The sequence below is a fragment of the Ursus americanus genome, chromosome 18 (genome assembly GCF_024610735.1).
Source record: "Ursus americanus isolate L20-20 chromosome 18, mUrsAme1.1.p, whole genome shotgun sequence".
Lineage (NCBI taxonomy): Eukaryota > Metazoa > Chordata > Mammalia > Carnivora > Ursidae > Ursus > Ursus americanus.
In genome coordinates, this window is record NC_142144.1 from 49,262,794 (window position 1) to 49,286,558 (window position 23,765).

General features: G+C 43.5%; 1 protein-coding gene and 1 long non-coding RNA gene across 3 annotated transcripts in view; one reads left to right on the plus strand and one right to left on the minus strand.

Moving 5' to 3' along the window:
* The window catches only part of SH3GL2 (SH3 domain containing GRB2 like 2, endophilin A1), a 205,129-nt gene extending 190,790 nt beyond the window's left edge, over window positions 1–14,339 (minus strand). Inside the window, exon 1 of one of the 2 annotated variants that reach the window (XM_045780701.2) lies at window positions 14,162–14,330. In XM_045780701.2, the coding sequence (XP_045636657.1) occupies window positions 14,162–14,206 (45 nt within the window). In that variant the 5' untranslated portion in view covers window positions 14,207–14,330. Of the gene's footprint in view, window positions 1–14,161 lie in introns of both variants that reach the window. The other variant, XM_045780700.2, reaches the window with a different exon arrangement.
* Window positions 14,340–14,386: 47 nt separating this feature from the next.
* LOC123781286 (uncharacterized) lies at window positions 14,387–19,294 on the plus strand. The gene is made up of 3 exons (XR_006776644.2): window positions 14,387–14,753; window positions 15,596–15,722; window positions 17,575–19,294. It is a non-coding gene; the product is annotated as an uncharacterized LOC123781286 (long non-coding RNA).
* The last annotated feature ends 4,471 nt before the right edge of the window (window positions 19,295–23,765 follow it).

Sequence of the window (23,765 nt, forward strand, 5' to 3'; positions counted from 1 at the left end):
TGTCCTCTTAGGGTGTCTCCACCTCACCTCATGCTTCTTTGCTGGCATGGCATTGTCTACAGGCCTTTTTCCAAGAACCTAAGAATTGACCGGAGCCTCCTGGTATATAAGGACTGGAGAACGAGAATGAACATCTTGCACCAAATTACTGAGAATATCCTGCAGAAATACTCTCCTATACTATACATGTCCTAGCTGCCCTTCTTCCTTTATGCAAAATACAAAACCATGACACACTCCTTCCTAAGGATAAGACTAGGGATCTGGGTGGGGAGGGGGGTATCTTTATTTAAAAGAAATACCAGCAAAAGTCACTAGCAACATTCTTATTTATGAGGTTCCTACACTTCTTAGAGAAATAAGAAAAGCAGCCATGCATTCAGAAGAACCCCAAGCAGCACAATTTAATTCAGGGCTCTTTGGAGAGAGAGGCAGGCATTTTACTACTCTTAAACCAAATGCCTCATGGAGTAAACACATGTTGGCTTATAGCTTCAGAACTTGGCTGGAAACGGGGCTTATTCCCAATTTCACTGATTTCTTAAAGATTCTTCTATTCCATGTTTTCCTTTTAACCTGAAGAAGTGGGGATGAGAATAAGCAGTAAAGATGATGGGGTAGAAAGAAAATTTAGTGATAAACACAATAACTTAAAAAGATGAGGAAGGAAATGTAGAAACACAAATATTATAGCAATATAGCAGCACAGCGCCTGGTATATAAGTTCTCAGCATATTTTAGCTACTATTTTAACTCTTCTTTTCCAATAGTAGGCTTATTACAAATGCATTTTAATGCATTTAATGCATTTAATGTTTCTTTCACTTAGCAATTATCATGACTACACCAATAAATACTGTCCCATGGATAAAATGGCTATAGATACTCCATAATACACACATACCATGATTTACTTCCCCATCTCGTATCATCTGACATTTACATTGTTTCCAATTTTTCACTACAATAACTACCAAAGTGAAGAACTGTATACCAAGTTTTGCATGTTTATGCATTTATTTTTCTCTAGATAGATTCCTGAGATTATTTTTCTCTAGATAGATAGAGTTACAAAGAAGAGACCTGTTGATCCCCTGAAGTGTTACAAGAGTTTACACTCCTCCAGCAAATGAGAATGCATGTTCTTACACCCTGGCCAACTCAGAATGTTACCATCCTTCTCATCGATGCTGATCTAAACAATGAAAAACGTCACATGTTGCTATTTAATTTCCATGATTCTTATGTTTGTATCCTGGCCACTTGTAGTTCTTTCATGGATTGCCTTTCCATATTCTTTTCTGATTTTTCTACTAAGGTGTTTATCTTTATCCTACTGTTTACCCAGTGCTTTTAGATATTTCTTAGTTCAACTTTAACACTGGAATAAAACTCAGAGTTGAGAATTATTGGCAGTTACTGGCTCTGAAATCAGCTGGTCTGGATTAAATCCTGGCTCTGCCTCTGAAGCTTTATAACCTTGGGCAACTTCACCTCTCTGAGCTTCAGTTTCCTTGTCTATAAAATGGGGATAATAATGTAGCAACCTCATAGAGTTGTTATATATAAGTAGTTAATGACTTAAAAAAGTACCCAGCCATGCTAGCCATATTTACAGTTAGGAAAGTTTATTTAAAACCTACAATTTTATGAGAGCATGTTTTAATTTCACATTTAAATAAACTCTAAAAAATATATGATGTATTTTTAAGCAGAATAAGCAGATTAAAAAGAGATGCATAGGATAACCCCTTTTAAATACATATAAGTATGGATAAACAGAAAACAAACATCAGTTGAATGCCCACTATGATACCCCAGGCACTGGGGTCACAATGAAGAACAGCAAAGACAGAGTCTCTTCTTTATATCCACCCTGCGGGATACCAACAAAAAAATAATAGGTGCTTGCAGTGTAGTGGGCCAGTGCTATGCTTAAAAGAAGTGTAACGGGCAATTTTCATTGCACCTGGAAGGGCATGTGACCCACACCAAATGAGGCAAAGACAAATCTCTCTGAAAGAACAGCAAGCTGAGACTGAGAAAAGAGGGAAGGGGGATTTCTACGAAGAGTCAGCATGGTGCAAAGGCTCAAAGGCAAGTTAAGTTTGTGTGGAACAAAGCTGTAAAAGCTAAGCACACACAGAAAGAGCTGTGAGCCAAGAGACTAGACTGGTAAACAGGGGTCAGATCACACTCCACACTCCTTAATGATTCTTATGCTTTGTGCCAAAAGCCATAAGGAGCCACTGAAGAATTTTAAGCAGAGGAGCAACATTAGATTTGCTCTTTAGAAAGATCACTATAGAGACACTTAGATAATGAATGAGAGGAGAACAAGACCAAAGCATAAAATGTCAGAAACTAAACTCATGCCCAAGACCATATTACTGCAACTGTGGGACTCAGCAATGACAACGAGTTGCAATCAAGTGACTTGTCTGAGGTCTCACGGGTCCTTAGAATGGGGAAATTATAAGATCTGAAGTCTCTGGGCTTCTAAGCCTGGGCTTTTGCTGACCATGTTCTATACAGCTTCACAATGTGTGGCCTTTCACCATTTTCTAAATGATTTCAAGATCTTCTCTTGAAGTACACCTGTGCCTCCCTTCCAAACATGAGGACAGGTGACTCAGTGCTGCTCTAAGCAAGTGACCTTTTAGGATCCATAATTGCATCCCCTGTCATGGGCAGAAAATGCCTTGATAGGCTAAAAATAGCCAACCATTTAAATAGATTGTGGGAGGGGGCAAGTTTTGAACAATACTGTTGGTGCAGACTTGTGTCCTTAATAACACTGATTCCCTCAGTGAAGGTAATTCACTTTATTCTTCTTTCAGTTATTCTGATTTAGTGAGGGATGAGGTCTCAGTGTATCATCAGGATATGTGCTACTTATCTTATATGTTAATCTCCTTTTTAAACAAAAGCAGAGTAAACTTCAAGCTCACAGATTTACTCCAGCAAGAGTATCTAGGATTTAACATTTTTTGTACGATGATTCCTAAACTTCTATTTATGAAAAGTGACGGTGGTTTTTCCATTTATGAAAATGATATAATGATTCGTTTTTAAAGTAAAGTCAATAATGTAAAGATGACTACAGATGCCCAAAACTCATGAAGATAAAACTGAGTAACAAAAGGGGGGGACAAATTATATCACCATAGCCATATGGAAAGAGTCTACAAAAGTTGACTGCCTCAATTCACTTGAGTCATTCATGGTAGCAACCAGAAGATACAGTGACATCAGACACCAAGAATTTAGATTATAAAAGGCAAACCAACACATATCACAAGATATCAGCATAATTCATTGCCTCATAAAAGTACAGTAACAATCATCAAAATTTAGACAAATACACTGAGAGATTTTATGATAAACTGTATAAGACATCCTTCATTTAAGGTAGTTTATGGTAAAAATGGATCAAAATTCTTTAAATGTGTACATCTGAGACATAAAAAGGTGAAAGAGCTTGTAAAAAATGAAATGCATCTAAAATGTTCAAGTATTTTGTGATCATCTAAATTCTGTAAATAATGACAAGTTTTCCCAGCTTCTCTTGGAGCTAGGAAAAAGGTGGTTTCCATGTCTACATAAAGAAACTTAGAGACGAGATGAATGATGAGCACTGTAAGTATCTCTCTGAAAAATCTGGACTGGGTTTAAGGTGAAGGTAATGACCAAAAACAGTGGAAAATCAAAAGGTTTTGGATTTGTGAGTTTCAAAGGGACCAAAGACGCACAGAGAGTAGTGGATGAGACAAACAGGAAAGAGCTTAATGACAAACAATTGTGTTTGTTAAACTTAATTTTTTTTAAAGATTTTATTTATTTATTCGACAGAGATAGAGACAGCCAGTGAGAGAGGGAACACAAGCAGGGGGAGTGGGAGAGGAAGAAGCAGGCTCATAGCGGAAGAGCCTGATGTGGGGCTCGATCCCATAATGCCGGGATCACGCCCTGAGCCGAAGGCAGACGCTTAACCGCTGTGCCACCCAGGCGCCCCTGTTAAACTTAGTTTAAAGTGGAACAAGAGATACAACTCAGGTGCAAGGTTGAAATTAAGAAGCAAAACAGAATCTCTAGATAATAGGATATCAACTTTCATGAGTAAAATCGTGATGGTGGTATTCATGAGGAACACCTCCATAAAGTACTTACGTTAGTCAGTCTACAAACATGATGGAGGAAGGCCACAGCCAGCAAAGGGTTTGGGTTTGTAGGTCTTGTCTAGAAATAGCCACTTAAGCAGTTTAATAAACAATATAAATATGTCCAGCAAGCCACCATATGCAGCATTCACTCAACATGAAGCAGCACACCAGGGTCGCTTCAGTAGGCAGCAATCACAGAGAATAAGGGTGAAAGCTGTATCTACTCTGGAATCAATTCCAACAAGACGCTTCACCTTCAGGTTACTTCATCGGGGACCATGCCTGACTATTCTCTCCCAGCCAAGCTACCCAACTGATACCACATCCTTACAGGACATCTGAGGGTGCCAGACTTCATCCTTTCCAAAATATGCCTGGCACTGTCCACCAGCTGCATTTAGAAAATCATTCAGGGCTATGGATCTGCAAATCACGTCCAAGAGCATGGAACTAACATACACAGACAAACAACGCAAAGTGTGCCACGTGCACCTGCAATCCCCAATCACTTAATGAACAGCTTCTCATTACCATGTAGCTGTTTCATATGCCCATACTCAATAAGCGCATTTCATTTGTGTCTGTGTTGCCACAGGCCTTCCACAAGCACAGAAACAGATGTAGCGTGAACAGCCGACCACTCTACTCTCACTAGTAAAAATCCCAGATGCTTTGATGGAGACTAATAATTCCAAAAACTCCTCCATGTTCTACAGTTTCTCCACTCCAAGGTCAATGAAGCTGTCACTGTACTACCAGGCTAAGAGGATGCTCAGAAATTAACAGCCTCACTATTTACAGTTGATCAGGAAACACAAAAAGAAGCATGTGTTTCATCAGAGGAAAACATCTAAACATCAAAAAACCTAAACCTATAAAATATCAAATGTATTTAAAAAGACATATGGAACACAGAACCTTACATTACAAGAAAAGTTGATTCAGCAAATTACACTTAAATTGTGTGTATTTTGTATATATGTATGTGTGTGTATACTCAAGAGCACACAAGCAAACGAGTGTATTACAGGCACAAGAGAGCAAAGACTTCTAGCTTCTTACCAACACTCCTTCTACATTCTGGGTACACTGTTTGACTACAGTTCCCAGCCTTCCTTGCACTTAGGAGTTCCATAGTTTGGCTATGTTATAAGTTCCAGGCAACTGAACATAAACAGAAGTGACTGTTTTTTTTCTATTAACTTTCTGTTGTTGCATAACAAATTATCACACACTTAGCAGCTTAAAAACTGTAGTCATTTATTAGCTCACGGTTCTACAGGTCAAAAGTTTGGGCCAGCATCACTGGGTTCTCTGCTCAGGGTCTCACATGGCCAAGATCAAGGTGGCAGATCTAGAGCGGGCTCCTCACTGCAGATGCTGGGAAAGAATTCTCTTCCATTCAGTTTGTTGGCAGAATCCAGGTCCTTAAGACTGTGGGTCTAAGTTCCCTGTTTCCTTGCTGGCTGCCATCTAAATGCTGCTCTCGGGGCGCCTGGGTGGCTCAGTCAGTTAAGCGTCTGCCTTTGGCTCAGGTCATGATCCCAGCATCCTGGCACCGAGTTCCACATCTGGCTCCCTGCTCAGTGGAGAGTCTGCTGCTCCCTCTGCCTGCCACGCCCCTTCCTTGTGCTCTCTTTCACTCTCTCTCTGGAAAATAAAATCTTTAAAAAATAAAATAAAATAAAATAAAATAAAATAAAATAAAATAAAATAAAATAAAATAAAATAAAATAAAATAGAATCTGCTCTCTACTCCTGGAGGCTGAGTACATTCCTTCTCACATGGGGCTCCATCTTTAACAGCAATAGCACGTCTGACGTCCTTCTCATGCTTCCAATCTTTTAGACTTCCCCTTCCACTACCAGAAAGAGAAAATGCTCTGCTTTTAACGGGTTCGTATGACTGGATTAATCCCAAATGTATATTCTCCCTTTTCCCTTATAAAGTAACAATTTCAGGAGGGACATCTTTTCATAGTGACAGGATGGCTCGCACTCAAAGAGGAGGCGACAATACAAGAGGGAGGGTCACTGAGGGTCTTAGCATCCTGCCTACCACACTCTCCTTCCAGGCCTGGGCCACAGAAATCTCCCATGCTCCTTCCAACATAGTCTTTCCCTTTGGCAATCTTGAAAACCACGTGTTAAAGATGGAAGAACCCAACTCCACCCCCCAGTCATCCTGGATCCCTGAAGCAAATAATGAGGAAAGAAAGAATGAAAAGAGCTATGAGCAATCAACATCCCTTAAGACTTCTTGGTTAAACCAAAGCACGAAGCACTCTTGCAAAGTTCAGATTAACACAACCAAACTTACCGGCTGAAATAACATAGAAAAAAGATCCACTGGATCAATGGAAACCAAACACATTCTACTGTAGTAACTAGCAGATGGAATTGACAAGAAGAAAACAGATCAGAAGTCTCTTAAGTTTTTGAAGGAATTTTACGGGTCAAATCAGCCATGAGCCATGAGTAGTGAAAGCCTGTAACTGTAAAACAACCCACAAATATTAAATAAACAGGAAGCCAACTAAAGAAGGTCTGCAGCTCCCACAGAGGTCACACTCCCTGTCACCCTCTTTAGATTCTGGCCAGAGAGAAGACAGAACAAAAGAGTTCTTCCTGATTACAGAACCAGGGTAAAACCAAGGAACTTCCTCTACTCTAGGAGCTGGGACTTCACAGTGCGTACCCATGTGACATCACCGTATGGACGATAACTGCGATGACTCCCATTCTTTCCTTCCCCAATGGGAGTGTTCGCTGTGGACGATATTTCCTGAACATTAAAAAGCATAGGCAGGGGGCGCCTGGGTGGCACAGCGGTTAAGCATCAGCCTTTGGCTCAGGGCGTGATCCCGGCGTTCTGGGATCGAGCCCCACATCAGGCTCCTCCGCTATGAGCCTACTTCTTCCTCTCCCACTCCCCCTGCCTGTGTTCCCTCTCTCGCTGGCTGTCTCTATCTCTGTCGAATAAATAAATAAATAAAATCTTTAAAAAAAAAAAAAGCATAGGCAGGCTAGCCGCATGTGCCTAACAAGTCTTGTACTTTGATACTGAGATATTAGCATTATGGAACTGCTCCAATTAAGATCTACGGGGAAAGTTCAGTTTGAATTATAAGAAAGACATTTCTATTTCTTTCCAATATCATTATTCAGAAGAGGCCACAAAATACTGCCTCGTGGTCCTTCAGAGACCTAAGCATCTCAACAATCCTCTCAGGAGCTGGCTGGTCGTCACAAATTATAGAAAGCTCCTCCACAGTCACCCATGCCATATACGATCTGACCTGGGGCTGGGGAGAAGGAGGTGAGAGCAACCCAACTAGAATATCATACTCCAAATTTAGAAGTTGTACTAAATGTAAAGTCTTCATAACAGTAAATTTATTTCCTGAAGCATCAGACTCAGCTGATGATTTATTGTCATTTGAAAATATTTTATCGATAGTCTGCAAGAGCACTTGACAGGGTCTTAACAATCATGACAATTTAATAGGTAATAGCTACACCTCTCTTCTTAGTCTTCATTGTCCATTATAGACCATATAAATCACTTTTAAACCTTTAGACTCCAAAGGGATTAGGGCAATAAAGAAAATCCAAACCAAAAAACAAAAACAAACAAACTGAGGCTGGCCTGTAAAATTATAATTCTTCATATTTTGTTTCTTGCTGCCTTAACATCCCCACATATGCAAGCTGTGAGCAACCCACCCAGGTGACCAAGTGTACCACTGGGATAAGGCGGGCCTCACCACAAGTTCCTTTCTCTGCCTGCCCCTGTGACCTAGTAACATTCAAATGCACCAAGGAAATCCCCTCTGCCTTCTCTTGTGTACTTCACCCTGACTCCAATGAAAGCACTTACCCACTGGTCTTCTCACTCTCTCGGCTCCCCACCTGCTTGGCTGAGCCCACTCTCTTGGCCCTCCTCTATGCAGCCCCCTCAAGGATGCAGCGACTCTGTCTCCCTAAAACCTGTGAGTTTAACCAACTTCATTTTCCTGAGCCTCTCCTGTGTCCCCTCTTGGTGCCACATGCAGAAGAGAACAAAGGTATAAAGGATCAAAAGAATAGAAAGGAAAAAAAAGAGAAGTCAAGGAAATCTTCTGATTTCTTATCCTCCAGAATCTTGCCTATCTGGCCTTAACTTCTGAAGGAAATCCCCACTCCTTTAAACACTGGAGCTGTTCTTAAACTCCACCTCCCCCAATTCTCCTTATTCACTTAGCAATAAGTCTTGCCCTCCTCTCTCACTTCCTCAAGCTACAAACTCCAATGAAAGCCCTGGGATTGCGTGAAGCCCTGGAAATATGAATGCCTCACAAGGGACTTGGCAGAATAGCCTCTGCTTTGCAAGCTTAAGTCCCCATCCTCATGCCCCAACATTAAGTCCCTCCCTCCCACATGATATCTTTTCCTCAAAACATTAACCATTTCCCCCAAGTCTTGATGTCATTTTCAGGGGTATTTCTAATTAATTTGAGAGGTACATCAAAATTTTTCAAGTAGACTAAAACCAAAACTCATATAAATTCAATTTAAAACATTAAAGAATGGAGCACCTGGGTGGCTCAGTCGGTTAAGTGGCCAGCTCTTGATTTCAGCTCAGGACATGATCTTGGGGTTCTGGGATTGAGCCCAAGGTCAGGCTCTGCGCTCAGTGAGGAGTCTGCTTGGGGATTCTCTCTCTCCCTCTGTCCCTCCCCCTAGCACGTGCACACACTCGCACGGTTTTTCTCTCTCTCAAATAAATAAGTTAATCCTTAAAACACACATACACACACACACACACACACACACAAGAATCACTGTGGGGGGAAAAGGCTTGCAAAAAAATGTAACTGTGTCAACAACAAAAACTCAATCAAGAAGAATCTCAGTCTCAAGGGATATTATTGTCAGCAGCCACTTTCATTTCAAACCCCACCACACGTCCATTTGCCAAGTGTATCAGTAAGTTAGAGCTCACTGACCACCTTTTTTTTTTTAAACATGGTTCAAGTTATCCTTATTATGCAAGCATGGCACTCTCACAGACATTATCTCATTCAATCCTGACACCCTGGAAAGGTTTTTTATATTTGATTGCCCCTAAAATTAGTTCAGAGAAGACTGCACTTTTGAACAGACATTCTAAAGCCCAGTAATAGAGTGGATGCTGTGATTGTTACTGTCAGAACCACCGCATTCTCTCCTGAGGACATGATCAATTTGTTACACAGCATTTTTACTTTGATCGGGGAAAGGGCGGGATAGGAATTAGGAATTCCTTCAAGAAGCTGATGACAGGCTAAAAACCCTCTCCCTCAGAAAAATGCACATATAAAATGTGGCATATAATTTTAGAAAATACATAGGCCCTCCACGGTTTATTATGGACGCCAGGTTAAGAACCTGACAAAGACTGCAGGTATAGAAACCTGTGTCAGCCAGTAGGTCATACTTGAGATTTTGAAGGCGGCAGAAGTTTTACTGCTTACAGCAGGCAGTTAAGGAACTGAGAACCTCACTTCAAAGTTATAACTAATTATATATTTAATTAGATATATATCAAAGCTAATATATAATATTAAATACATCAAATATATATTAAATATTTAATAAATACCTTAACAAGTTTGAAGTCTCACCAAAACAATAAATGCCTAAACAGATTTATGCAACATTCTCCAGGGCAAAGCACCTATATAAAATATAGCATTTTAAATGTGATAAAAGCATGCAGAGATTAAACAGAAAGGCGTATAATACCAATGTAATTAAAATTTTCCAGTTAATGAATCTGAGCAGGACCATAATCATGCAGCAGACTATATTCTACATAACACACAATCTAACCGAATATGAGTTCTATCAGGTAAAAAAACAGAAGGGGGCACCTGGATAGTTCAGTTGGTTAAGCACCCCACTCTTGGTTTCGGCTCAGGTCATGATCTCATGGGTGGTGGGATCAAGCCCTGTGTCAGGCTCCATGGTCAGCGGGGAGTCTGCTTGAAGATTCTCTCCCTCTGCCCCTCCCCATTATTCTCGCACTCTCTAAAATAAATAAATCTCTTAAAAAACAAAAAATAGAAGATATATAGTCTATAATGTTATAAATCCTAACCAAACTCATTGAAAGGAAGAAAGCATATCTCATTCAACGTAATAAAGTTATTATTTACAGACTGAATTGTCCTTTTAATGTTAAATACAGTATTTAGAAAAACACTGTGGTGAATCTTTTCACACAAATAACGGCTATTATGGATTGAACTATGTTCCCCTCCCCTTCTAAAAACTTCATATGCTGAAATCCTTTTTTTTTTTTTAAGATTTTATTTATTTATTTGACAGAGAGAGAAACAGCCAGCGAGAGAGGGAACACAAGCAGGGGGAGTGGGAGAGGAAGAAGCAGGCTCATAGCGGAGGAGCCTGATGTGGGGCTCGATCCCAGAACGCCGGGATCACGCCCTGAGCCGAAGGCAGACGCTTAACCGCTGTGCCACCCAGGCGCCCCCATATGCTGAAATCCTAATCCCCAATACCTCAGAATGTGACCTTATTTGGAAATAGGGTCACTGCACAGGTAATTACTTAAGCTAAAATGCGATCATACTGGTGTAGGGTGGGCCTCCAATAAAAAACGACTGGTGTCCTTAGAGAGAGGGGAAATTTGGACACAGACAAGGAGAAAACCATGCTAAGAAGAAGACAGAGATCAGGGTGATGTGTAAACAAACCAAGAAAAGCCAAAGATTGCCAACAAACTACTAGAAGCTAGGAAAGAAACCTGACACAGACTCCTGCCTAGGGCCTTTGGAGGGAGCATGGCCTTATGGTCACCGTCACCAAGGCTCCAAAAGAGTGAGACAATAAATTTCTGTTGTTAAAGACACTCAATTTGATACTTTTTTATGGCAGCTCTGGAGAATTACACAATGACCTAATAAATTCTACGCTGTAATGAACCTTCCCCTCTTACTATAAAGGTATGTCCACAATAAATGCTTGACAAAGTAATTTTAAAAATTAGTAAATAAGTATAGATTTTATAAAAACATCATGTTAATTGGAAACAGCTATTTTTAACTGATATGTTGCCAGTTTAAACCCACAAGTGAAAAGACTTGACATTACTCATGCTAAAATGAAATCTCAATATAACTCAGTAAAAGTAGAATAATACAAATTCATTTGCCCTATTTAACAGTAAAAAAAAGAGTACCTTATTTATTCTAATTGCATAATAAATCATATCAGTAAGCAATAAAGTAGTAAGGCATATTAAAGTAAAATGAAGATCAATTTTTCCTCTGTTAATATATTCTCAAGCTGAAGGCTTTTCCACTCTAATAAATTGTCCTTAGCAAAAGCATTTTTTTCACCTCCAAATATCAGAGATGTTAAAAATGATTGTCTGCAACAAGGTAGAAATAATCAGTTTTAAGCCAAGAGAACAGCCTTGACACATCTAATCAGAGATTTCAAATTAGTGGTCAAACACCAAAGGTATACTGTTTTAATACAAATATCATCCTGCATTAACATAGGCAAAAAACTCAGTTTCATAGAAACAAATGTTTGCCTGAAGAGGGGCCTTCCACTTAAGAACATTGGCCACATACTCCAGCGTATCTGTTCTCAAAAAGAAATAATTCTAGGTGTAAAGCTTACTTTGTGGATAAGATCAGGTTCATGGAGCTGGGAATGGAAAAATGGCTTAAAAAATAGGACATGGTTATTTCCCCGAATATCTCTGTCACATGCAAACATTAGCACTGGCTTTACACACCCTTCAGATACACATACACGCACGGGAAGGATAACCTTTGCCTGTGGCTTTCTAAGATTATGCTCCATTAAGTTATGGATAAGATATTTTGTGTTGTTTCACCTCTAAAATGAAAGGCTTTTCAGTAAAAAAGAAAATGACTCAGTGATTCTGCATCTGAATCAGGTGTGATAAATACTAATCTTGCCACAAGCAGACCTCCTCCAACAATCTAAGAAGTCCTTTCATACCACAATTCCAGTTTCTAGATCCAATTCTGAACTTCAGTGTTACATACAACTTCAGGATTTGGCTGAAACAAAGCCATCCTTTTTTGTTGCGGTAGCAAAACCAAAGAGTCTAGCTTCCATAATTTCTTATGTGTCATTGTCACTAATATAAAGGACCGTATTTTATACTAGTGAAATTATCCTTCACATTAATAGCATTTATTGAACAGTTTTTAATGTGTATTCTACAAACTCATTTATACTCACATCAATCACCCATTTAGCAAGGACACATTCAAAAGTTAAATGGCTTGCTTGAGACCACTGACAGCAGAGGTAGGGTCAAGCCTTAGCCTTTGCCAACGTTCCTAACTGCCTTTTAAAGGGCACCAAGATTTGCAAAGGAAGTCTTCAGAATCAAAGTGAAGAAGGGATGTGCTGTTGGTAAATTCAGTGCTCATGTCTGCTTTAGAGAAGTGACAAGTATCTGGAATTAAAAAAGGTCAATGACCTCAAAGAAGTCCTGCCTGAGAATTTATGGCAGCACATGTGCTGGTACTGTAAACCTAAAGGATTTCGAATTATCCAGTTATTAGAGGCCTTCCACATTACGCCAACAATATTTTTACAAATATATTTACAAACATCTGTCAGAGAGGACTCAGATCCAATTGGAAAAGCAAAAATAATTACATTAATGCTTATTTTTACTGAAATTATCTTAGTTTTCTGTATTTCCCAAACTAACAGATAAAACTGCACAAAGGCAAGCCTATGGTGACAGAGACAGCATGTGGATGCACACGAGATTAATTTCATGCTGCATCTGTTCCCCTAACTTATACAAGATTCTGTAAAACACAACCCTCACCTTTTCTGGATGTGGTTTTAAGCAGGGTTGGTATTGTGGTAGCCTGGGAAAAACCTCACTACTTCTGAGAAATTATAAGAAAACTGACTATTAATCAAGACTAATCTATGAAAAAAATATTTAAGGCTAAGTTATGAGAAATATTTAAAGAAATCAACAAAGTCCTTAGCTAAAGTTCCCTTAAACTAAACTGTTTCAGAAGGGTAAAAAAAAAAAATAGTAACCATCCTCATTACATAAGAAATAGGTCACATTATAAGTATGCACTTATCTTTCCCTATGTAAAATTCAACAGAGCCCAAGGAGATTTCAAGTTATTAGAATGTGAATTAAATAAATTGTAATCACAGCTTATTAACCCCACAGAGAAATATGGAGAAATATGGATACATTCGAGATGTAAAAGGCTCACTAAAAATAATACTTAGAAATAAATGATGATTTGATTATGTTAAAGCTATATAACCCATGGGAAATGCTTAAAGACACACAAACTGGTCAAGCCTTGGCCTCAAAGGAGTTTCACCACCGAGTTCTCCAAGGAAAAGTTAATGCACGAGCTTCCCAGAAGGAAGCCCCATCCTCCCACTGCTCTGGAGCCTGGGGACAACATGGAAGGAGAGATTCAGAAACCACAGTGGAAGAGCGCAGACCGCGGACATCACCGCAGTCAGCCCCCGTGCGGGCCACCGCTCGTGCCAGCACATCCCGGGACAGCTGGGGGCACCAACACCGCAAGGTCACCGGGGAAGAGACGACTTTACATAATCTCCCGCCGCGCCTCTGGGGCACCTGCACGCCGGGGCGACCGTGCAGCCGCCGACCCTCCCGGCCGCTCCCGCGCGGGTCGGTGCGGGGGCGGCTCGCGGGGCGACCAGGCGGGACGCCAGGGACTCGCGGGCGTCCGCAGCGCCTCGCCCAGCCGGGGGTGGGGGACCTAGGGCTGGCTCCCAGCCCCCGGATGCCCCGAGCCGCTACCGCGGCGGGCGGGGCGGGCGATGCGGGGCGCGGCGAGGGCGGGCTGGGCACAGGCCGGGGTCCCCGCGCTCCCCGCTGGCTGCAGGCGCCTAGCGCGCCCCTCGCGGCTCCGTCCGGGACCGCCCCGCGGCGCACCTGTCACGCGCCTTACCTGAGTGGCTTTGTGGAATTGCTTCTTGAGCCCGGCCACCGACATGGTGCGGTAGGACGCGCGGACGGCTGCGAGTGTGGGGGCCGGAAAGAGGCGGCGGCGGAGCGGGACAGGAGGGCCGAACCGGGCGGCGCGCTCGCCGGGCGGCAGCTCGTCGTGCCGCCGCCGGGGCTGTGGGCGCGGGGGCGCGGAGAGACGCGGGACGCGGACTCGTGCGGAGAGACACCCTGACGTCAGGGGCGGGTGATGCGGCCTCTTAAAGGGGACGCGGGAAGCCCCGCCCCGAGCGCGGGGCTGGCGGGGCAGGTGCTGCGGCGAGCGCTACCTGTGCGCCTACCGCCGAGATCTGGCTCCACGGCACCCGCGGGCGGGCAGCCTAGTTAGAGCGCCAAGGGCGTTCCCACACCCAGCTGGTGTGGTTTGTGCCCCCGCGGACTGCGGGCCGGTCGCCGCAGCTTGGCAGCCCAGGCACCGGCACGACTCAGGTGACTTGCTGGGCTTCCAGGTAGCCGCAAGGCACAGCCTGAAGCTGGCCCGTCTGACCTTTGAGCCTGGTCTCTCTGCCGCCTGGAAAGGAGGCATTCTCTCTGGGGTAATGAATAAGTCCTTGCTCCTTCTCTGCCTTGCACCCACTTGGTTGGTCACAGAGAACATGTTCTGCCCTGGTTCCTGGTTTCAATATCTCTCGTAAGCCTCCAAAACATCAGGGAAAGCCAACAACGTGAGCTTTTTTTTCTTATTTAAATTTATTTTTTATTTTTAATTCATTGTATTAGGTCCGATGACAATTTAAGAAGAAAAACAAATTTTAAACCTTAAAGCTGGCCAGGTGAACAGAATTGAATGTGGGATTTTACAACCGTAATAGCATTTTAATCCTGATTACACGTACGGAAAAGCCCGAATATGAACTCGGCATTCACGTATGATAGCGGTTTTAGGATTTTCAATCTAAGCATTATGCATGAAAAAGCATAATACTAAATCGTGCGCGTACTACGTATGTAACAACGTATATACTGCTGGACTAAAGCTACATACCGATGCAATTAGATTGATTTGTAGGAGAGCAGCACCACGTGGCTTCCGTGTTCTTGGTGACTAGTCACTTCCCCTGGGTTTTCTTGGACTGAGAAGCCCATAAAAAAGAACTCGAACGCCGTCCCCACATAGGGACCTAAGTTGTAAGGAGAAGGCAGAGTGACAAGCCAGGGTAAGTGGGTGAATAAGTATGAATAAGAGAACCCATGGCCGAAGAGGAGTGCTGGGAACACCTTCCATTTACCTCCCCACCCCCTGCTCCCTGCTCCCCTAGACTCCATGGCCCATGTGTATTTTATTTTTTGTCATTAAATGTCCATGAAGTAAGTTGCCTGTTTCATTCCTCCAAAAAGTCTAACCAGACTTTGGGTAAATGTATTTTCTTCTTGGCAGTCTCACGGAAGCAGTGAGCAGACTCACCCCCAGGCCTGACCGTCCGAGGGAATGGTGGCTCCACACAGGACCATACACACCCTGGCCTACTCACCTGCACATTTCTTATCAGCTAGACAGGGTGAAGGTAAGCTCTGGTGATGCCTACGAGATTCTAACAGATTGCCAGACAGACATCAAACAAGGAAAGACAAAATCCTGCCAAGAAACAGCGGGACTACTGATCCACCGGAGTTCAGGACAACCTTCAAGGTGACTTTACTGAGGCCCCGTGAGGTAGCCCGTTTACTCACACCCGTAAGGCCACCGTGGGGATTGCCAGATTCTTGACTTTAGGAAGTTCTACAATTGTTTGTACTTCCTGCCTATGGAGGTGGGGTTCTAGATAAGAGAAATTTGGGGGGTAATAATGTTACAGTGACTGCTTTTGTACTCTGTTTAGTGAAGCCTGCATGCACACACACACACACGCATGCACTCAGGAAACGAATGCATAAAATGCTAATCATGGTTGTGCTGGTGGAGCAGTTCTCAAACTTTAGCTCGGATCAGAATCCCCTGGAGGACTTGTTAAAGCACGAACTCCCACATTCCTAGTTTCCCATTCACTAGTTCTGGGTGGGGCCCAAGAACGTGCATTTCTAACAAGTTCCCCTCCGCTCTGGTGACCACACTGAAAACCAAGGGGCTAGTGTAGAGACACTAGGAATCAACTTTTGTCTCTCTTCTCCCAAGTTTTAAAATGATTTCTCATTACTCATTTCTCATTACATAATAGAAAAAGTATTTTACGGCTCATTCTTCCTACTTGCTCCCTGATCTGAACAATGGAACATTTTGGTAGAAGAATGGGCTTCGGTGAAGCTGCTGGGAGAGAGAACAACTGCTCTCCAAAGCAAAAGGGCCTGGGGTTCGTGAGCTCTGGTGTCTAACTGTGACAGGTGTGAAATGAGGACCTGGAGAAGCTCCGGACTCGGGACACTTACCTGAAACACAAATTAAATGAAAACAAGTCTCTCTCTTTCCCTGGTTCTTCATCCACAGACTTAGAATGCTTATCCTGCTATATATCAAAGGAACTGCCTCGGCAGAAAGGACTTTCAGTCCTTTTGAAACCGTGGTGAATTCTGCCAGGTAGCCCCTGGATCTTGTGTGAATCCACTATTTCTATTGACCACAGTGTGTACCTAGGAAGACCTTTGAGACGTTGCCTTTGGAAGAGATTTGCTGCGCTCCTCCTACTAGCAGCCATCATGGTAGGAGGCATTGGGGGATGGTAAGGGAGATGCCAAGATGCGTATGGACTGATCTTGAACCCCAAGGAGCTTCCAGGCCAGTAACTCAGAAAACCCTGCCAGACATTTGCTGTCACTTGAATGCAGAGGGACGAATGCACCAGACATTGGAAAATGTCAAACAGGAGTGCCCTCTTTGGTTGCAAAGAAGCTGTAACACAGGCTTTACAGAGAAATGCAGAAGCACAATGTAGGGAAAGGGGAATCAAAGGTCAACAAGGAAGAACTTTGTTTCATAAAAGGTTGTTGTAATTCAACATGCTGCCCTCTCTTCCCCTGAGATCAAATCAATGTAAAATGGTAAATAAACCTAGATGGCTCGGGAAAGGTCCAATTAAATGAAACCCCCACAGCACCTCACTAATTGGACAGGAAATTCATGGTCAGCAATAATTCCATCACATCATTTATGCACTACTTCTCCTTGCATGATGCCAAAGCTTCTGGCAAATACCAGACCTCTAGTTTGCACAGAGCTGCTGCGTCCCTGGCACCTTTCAGCGGGGCCCTCGTTCCAAGGCAGCAAGGAATAAGCCGAAGCTCTCATCTTTTTCCCTTCAGCCCCTGATGCCTCTCCTCCAGCCCACACAACGGCCAACTGCTCCTGATTTTATGTATGAGCTCACGGAGTGCAAGAGACAAAGCAAAACAAAGGCAGTAAATCCTGCCCGTTTTCTTTTACAGATGAGAAAACAGAAGCAAGGAGAAGAAGTGACTTCCTCATCCATCGTTCACTTTTCCAACTCCAGCCTCCAGCCTCAATTCAGGGCAGAGCTTCCAGTCAGTGTTAATAAATACCGATGGGAATGAAAAATGGAACAATGTATCACTGTCACTGATGCTGTATCCTTGCCACTTTGGGTCTGATGTTCAAGAGCTTTCACCAGAAAGCCCTGCATTAAGGCATGGATTGCGCAGGACCCAGACAGCTCCCTGGTGTGGACGGCACTTAACACAAGGTTTTGGGCCTTTGGATGCTGCCAGGACCATTGGGCCCCCACTCGGCCTGGATGGGACTAACAAGCCCTTTCCTAGAGCCGGGAAATGAAGGGAGGACACCTTCATGGCCTGGCTCCCCGGTTGGTCACCCACACCCACCCTACAACAAATGGACAGAGAGAATCACACTTTTTTTTTGTCTCTTGGAGGTGGAATGCATAGGTCTTTCTCCCCCCCTCGCTTCTCCCCTCCCCTTACCTTAGTCCTCTTCAAAGCACAGGGGCTTCTCCCTGAAAAAACTTCATTTGGCTAAACCCTGTTAATCCAATCTCAGGAAAAGCAGGAGAGGACTTAAACAGATGGGGGGCTCACCTTAGGCTCTCACATCTGGACCCCTTTCATTATTTACAGCCCAGCTGGAAATGCTTCCAACTTCCCTAGAAAAATCTTGCCAGCTCCAATGCCCAGCTCCAGTGCCACTCCTTTGAAGTGTCTTCCCAACCTTCAGACCCCATGGCCTCTCTTCCTTTTGGAATCCTGAATGATCGTGTGCCTCTGCATGACTTGGTCTAACACGAATCGTAGGTATTGATATATAAGATTCTTACGCCTTTGAATGCAGGGTCCTATCTTCGTTTTTACAACTCCTAGCGGATAGTATAACCATCCACTAGAGATGGGCCAATTGAAATTTTAAAAACTCAATCCAGTGGAGGGTCAGAAAGCCTGGAACAGGCCGAACTTCTCTCCATCTGGGCACACCGTCCAGTGGTTCTCGCTGCTAAGCTCTGCATCGGGCTTCCTTCTCAGATGACGGTGGGCAGAATGAGTGGCAAGGAATTCAGGCCTTTAGCAAGTGTCAATTCTCCCTGTAAGACACTGACATTCTGAGTTACAAATCAGGCCTTTGGTTTACTTGACAGCATGTGTCAGGCAGCCAGGGACAGAACCTCCCGAGCCCTTGGGAATTGGCAGCTAAATGCTGGTAAATAAATGTCAGGCCACTCAGACAGCGGTGCCCACTCCTGAATGAGAACAACCTTAATTAAGAGTAAATTGTGAGGGCATCCTTACCATTGGCTTACTTTTTTCTCTTCCTGGACGGATGTTGTCATCAGAGATTCTGGAGGCATGCCGTTAACCCTGCACATTCGATCAGGGCAGTCAGCCCGTTAAAGCCTTGTGTCCAAGAGGCTCGGTTCTATTTTAGTAGCTGGTTAGCCATGCAGAGAAGAGCTGCTTCTGAGTCACAGTATGCATCCCACTCTGTCATCGCACGGAGGCATTCTCTTGGTGACAGAGAAGTCCAGGTGAGAAAGGAAAGATAATTCTGTTCAGCAAACACCTGTTGACATTAGGAAGAACTCTGAGTACAGGCTTCCAAAATTGTCAGCACCAGCTTTACGTATGAAAAAAAGTATTCTATTTTATATTTTAAATATTTTATATTAATTATTTATTATATTGTAATATATATTTTTAATAAGACAAAAATACATTTTAAAAAAGATAGATAATTTATATATTTAAGTAAATCATTTACCTTTGGAGCCTTTCTTTTTTTGCCTTTTAAAAACTTATTGGTGGTTTTATTAAATGTGCACAACTTATATTATCTCTGGTAAACTTGACTTCAGTGACAAGTCCGATATAAAGCACTAGTTTAAAATAGCATTTCCAACATTTAAGTTAACAGTAAAATACCACCATCTCAAGAATACCGATTTTCTCTCAAGATCCAGTCGCAGGGAGTTTGCCAAATAGGGAATTCCTTAGAACAAAGATCTTGAAAATGTTTTTAGTTTCCTATAAATAGAGTTGAGTTGAATGGGGGGGGGGGGTTGATGGCAATTTTAAGCTGCCCTTAACTCTGAAGGTGAACTATGGGGGGAGGAAATCCCATCACAACCCGTAAGCATAATACCGCAGAACACATGTAACAGTAAGGAAACTCTGCTCTGTCAAGGCAGAACTGACTGCAGAGAGGAAGTGGGAGGAACAAAGACAGATGTCTCCATTGCACTCCCCCTGTCCTCCCCCCACACCCACCATATGAGAAGTCCTGATGAGGAGAGACTCTGGCGTTAGGTCAGGGGATAGCAAGGGATCTGATTAGCTTTTTTTTTTTAAGGCAGGGAGATCCAGACATGTCCCAGAAAAAAAAGGGAAAGCCACTTAAATGACAGGTGAGTCATACTGGAGATTTAAAGACTCACTGAGCCCTGTTACTGAAAAAGGCAGGAGGGAAGGGAAGAAAGGCCAAATGGAGAGGTTGACTGGTAAAAGAGGAGGAATATCTCCTCCCCTGGACAGAGTAGTGTGGGAAGATGTGGAGGGATGAAGCCATGATCAATGAGGAGGGGAAGTTCTGGCCACAGGAGGAAGCAAGGGAGATGCCTGATGGCCCCTATCCTCAGACTGTCGGCACACAGCACTGAGGGCCTTACCCCGTCTGGCTACTTCCCCACTTGTCCAGCCTGGGGCCCCCATCACCCCTTGTGGTACCCTAATACCCTCATTCTCTGTCTTGAAGTCAGTCCCCTGTATGTTCCTACCTCTGACCAGCTCTTTGCATGCACTGTTCTCTATCCCAGGAATACTCGTCTTTTGCTTTATACCTGCCTAACTCCCTGCACATCATTCAGATATCAATTCAGAAGGCTTCCCTGGCCTCCCAGCAGGCCCAAATCTCACCATGATAGTCCTTTAGAACTAAGCACCCCTCTTCTCAGATGCACTTAACATGGCTGTGATTTTGCACATATTTATGTGATCTTTGTGTCTGTCTCCTCCCTTCCCATACCACTCTGCAAACCCCGCAAGTGCATGCCCTGTTGGGATTTGTGCACCAGCGTGTGTCCAGGATATTATTGGAGGTGTTCCAATGGGCATTTCACAAGTGAATGAATGAACAAGTGAATGAATGAGTGATAAGTGGGAAGAGAAGTTTTGAGAAATCTAGTAAGACTTAGAAGAAATTTAAGGTGTTTCTGAGAAACTGATGGCCCAGTTTCGTATGCCCAACTAAACGTGATGTGGGGCCCCACAAATCAACAAGAAGTCTGCTTAGTGGCCGGCACATGAGGACTAGAGAACGTATGAGTGAGTACACAATAGTAAGGAAAATGTGTGTGAAAGAATTTTAGTCTGAAATGGAAAATCTCACACATGTGCCCTTAGGGAAAGAAAATGTAAGGACTGAGAGACCGATTTCCCTTAAATGTCTGATTTACGGAAAACCGATCATGTTGGAATGTTCTGAAATGGTAGGGAGTTGGTTGGGGGGTTGCCTCATATCAACTTTGGAAAGTTTTGTTTATGGTTTCCAGAGGCATGAACAAGAAATCACCCAGGGCGGGCTGGTCTCACAAAATTGGCTGAATTGAACTTTCTTTGCATGACTGGACTGGTTTTGTCTGGTTGGAGGATTTTTCAAAGCTGGTCTCCATTTGTTTTTTATTTTAACAGACTAACTGAACTCACCTCTCTTTACATTCTCTGCCCATAAATACAGCCTATCCCAAACCCTCAACAGACTTGGCTGTAGTTGGCTACAGTCTATGTGTTGGGAATTGTAATTCCTCTGCCATTCCTGAGTAATTCATCTTTTTGACAATTTTGAGCTTGCCTCAGTTTACCTCTTCTTTTAGGTTGACATGTGTTAGGAACCCAAGGAAGGGAGGAGTCCTGGTGAAAAGGCTCCATGGGGGTGAGGCTGGGGTGAGACAAGGATCCTGAAATTAACTTTCAATCAGTCTCAAATCTCATCACTCAGAGAGTCTCAGGATAGAACGACAGGTAGACATTCAAGCCCGAGCCCAGACATACAAGAAAAAAGCTTTCAAATTCAGAAGGAAGATGAGAAAAGAACCCGAAACCAGTGAGACATTACAAGAGTCTCAGGTGTTCTGGCATGAGGGAAGGGCATTTATGATGGTGCAACGTACGGTTTATCTGTGCATGACACAAAGCCCCCACCCTTTCAAGACTTCTGAGGCTGCCCTTATTACTTCCCCCTGCCCCCCCGCCCCGCACATCTTCCCCAAGTGTCCAATCCCGCCATGCTCAAAATGTAGCCTCTAGTCTAGCAGCAGCAGCACCTGAGAATTTGCTGGAATAGCACATTATCGACGCCCTATCTCTGACCTGCTGGTTGAACGGCTCTGGGATGCGGCCCTGCGATGGGATTGAACCAGCCCTCCAGCATCACTTGGTCGCTCCAGGTTGAGTGCCGGGCTCCCACCAGCTGCAGTGGGAGAGCTGAGAGGGCTGGGAGTCTCGGCAGTTCCCCTCAGGCCAGGAGGCGCAGACAGCCACCCGGAAGTTTCCCCCTTGAGAAGCCCATTGCATCTGCACAATGGCAGGTTAGCTGTACTTCTATTCTACAAGAAAAACAATTAAGGCACACATATTAAGCAGTTTGGGTAAAGATTTGGGGCCTTTATCAGTTTGCTGGGCTGATGTAACAAGTTACCCCAGAGTGGGTGGCTTGAAACAACAGAAATCCACTCTCTCCCAGCTCTAGAAGCCAGACAGCACAGCTCAAGGAGTCAGCAGGGTTCATTCCTTCTGAGGGCTGTGAGGGAGAAACCGTTCTGTGCCCTCCATCGGCTTCCGGTGACAGCCAACAATCCTTGGCATTCCTCAGCTTCTAGAGGCTTCACTCCAGTCTCTACTTCTGTCTTCCCACAGGGTTTTCCAGACTGTGTGAGTCTGTGTCTAAATTTTGCTCTGATAAGGACACCAGTCATATTGAGTTAAGCTCCCCTTCTGTTCCAGTATGGTCTCATCTTAACTGAGCTCATTGCACCTACAACGAACCTATTTCTAAGTAAAGTCACATCTGAGTTACTGGGGGTCCGGATTTCCACAGTTTGGGGGGACCCCCGGCTCAGGAATCATGTTGAGAACACTCCTGATTCCTCAGCATTCTTCACTTCCCCTCCACCAGGAACACAGGGGTACTTGGCAAATTTCCTCATCTAATGCCCCTGGCAGAGGAACTCACAAAGAGGGCTCCCTTAGTCCTCTCACCGAGTGTGTCCCCAAAGCCGCGATGTTTACATATATCAACAAGGTATTTTCTGGGACACTTCTTTCCCATTCCATATCTGGTACACTTAAACCCAATAGTTTCCTCCTTTCTCTTGGATCAATATCTATCTATTTTAAAACATAGTTTGAAGAGAAGAACATAATATCTATCATCCACCCCACATTACTCTGTTCTCCCTCTGGCTGTCACGTGTCAAACAACCAAGCCAGGTAGCAGGGCAGACTCATCAGACCTAGAGGAAGGGAATCTAAATTCAGAGGACTATAAATTCAGAACCATGCTGAAGTTTTGAATAAGCCTTTTTGGACTCACAGATCTTCCCAAAGAAAAACTGGAGATGTTTGTAATCTACTTATGGGCAACTCAGACCTTTAGGCATTAAACAAACAGGAAGGGAGATGGAGTTCGCGATTCAGTACCCACCAGCTCACCTCTCACACCCGCCTTCTGGAAGCACTGTTCGCCAGAAGTGCATCTTGTACTTCAGCGATGTCTGTTTAAGAAGGTGGGGGAAATGGGGTAACCTGGTGATGGGTATTAGGAGGGCACGTGTTGTGATGAGCACTGGCTGTTATACGTTAATAATGAATCATTGAAGGCTACATCAAAAACTAATGATGTACTATATGTCGGCTAATTGAACATAATTTAAAAAAAAAAGAGTTGTGCTAGCCAAGGGGAGCCTTGGTGGCTCAGTCTTTTAAGCATCCGACTCTTGGTTTAGGCTCAGGTCTTGATCTCAGGGTCCTGGGATCAAACCCCGTGTTGGGCTTTCTGCTCATCTAGGAGTCTGCTTGTCTCCCTCTCCCTCTGCCTCTCCCCTCTTGAATTCTCTTCTCTCTCTCTCAAATAAATAAATTAAAAAAAAAAAAAGAATTGT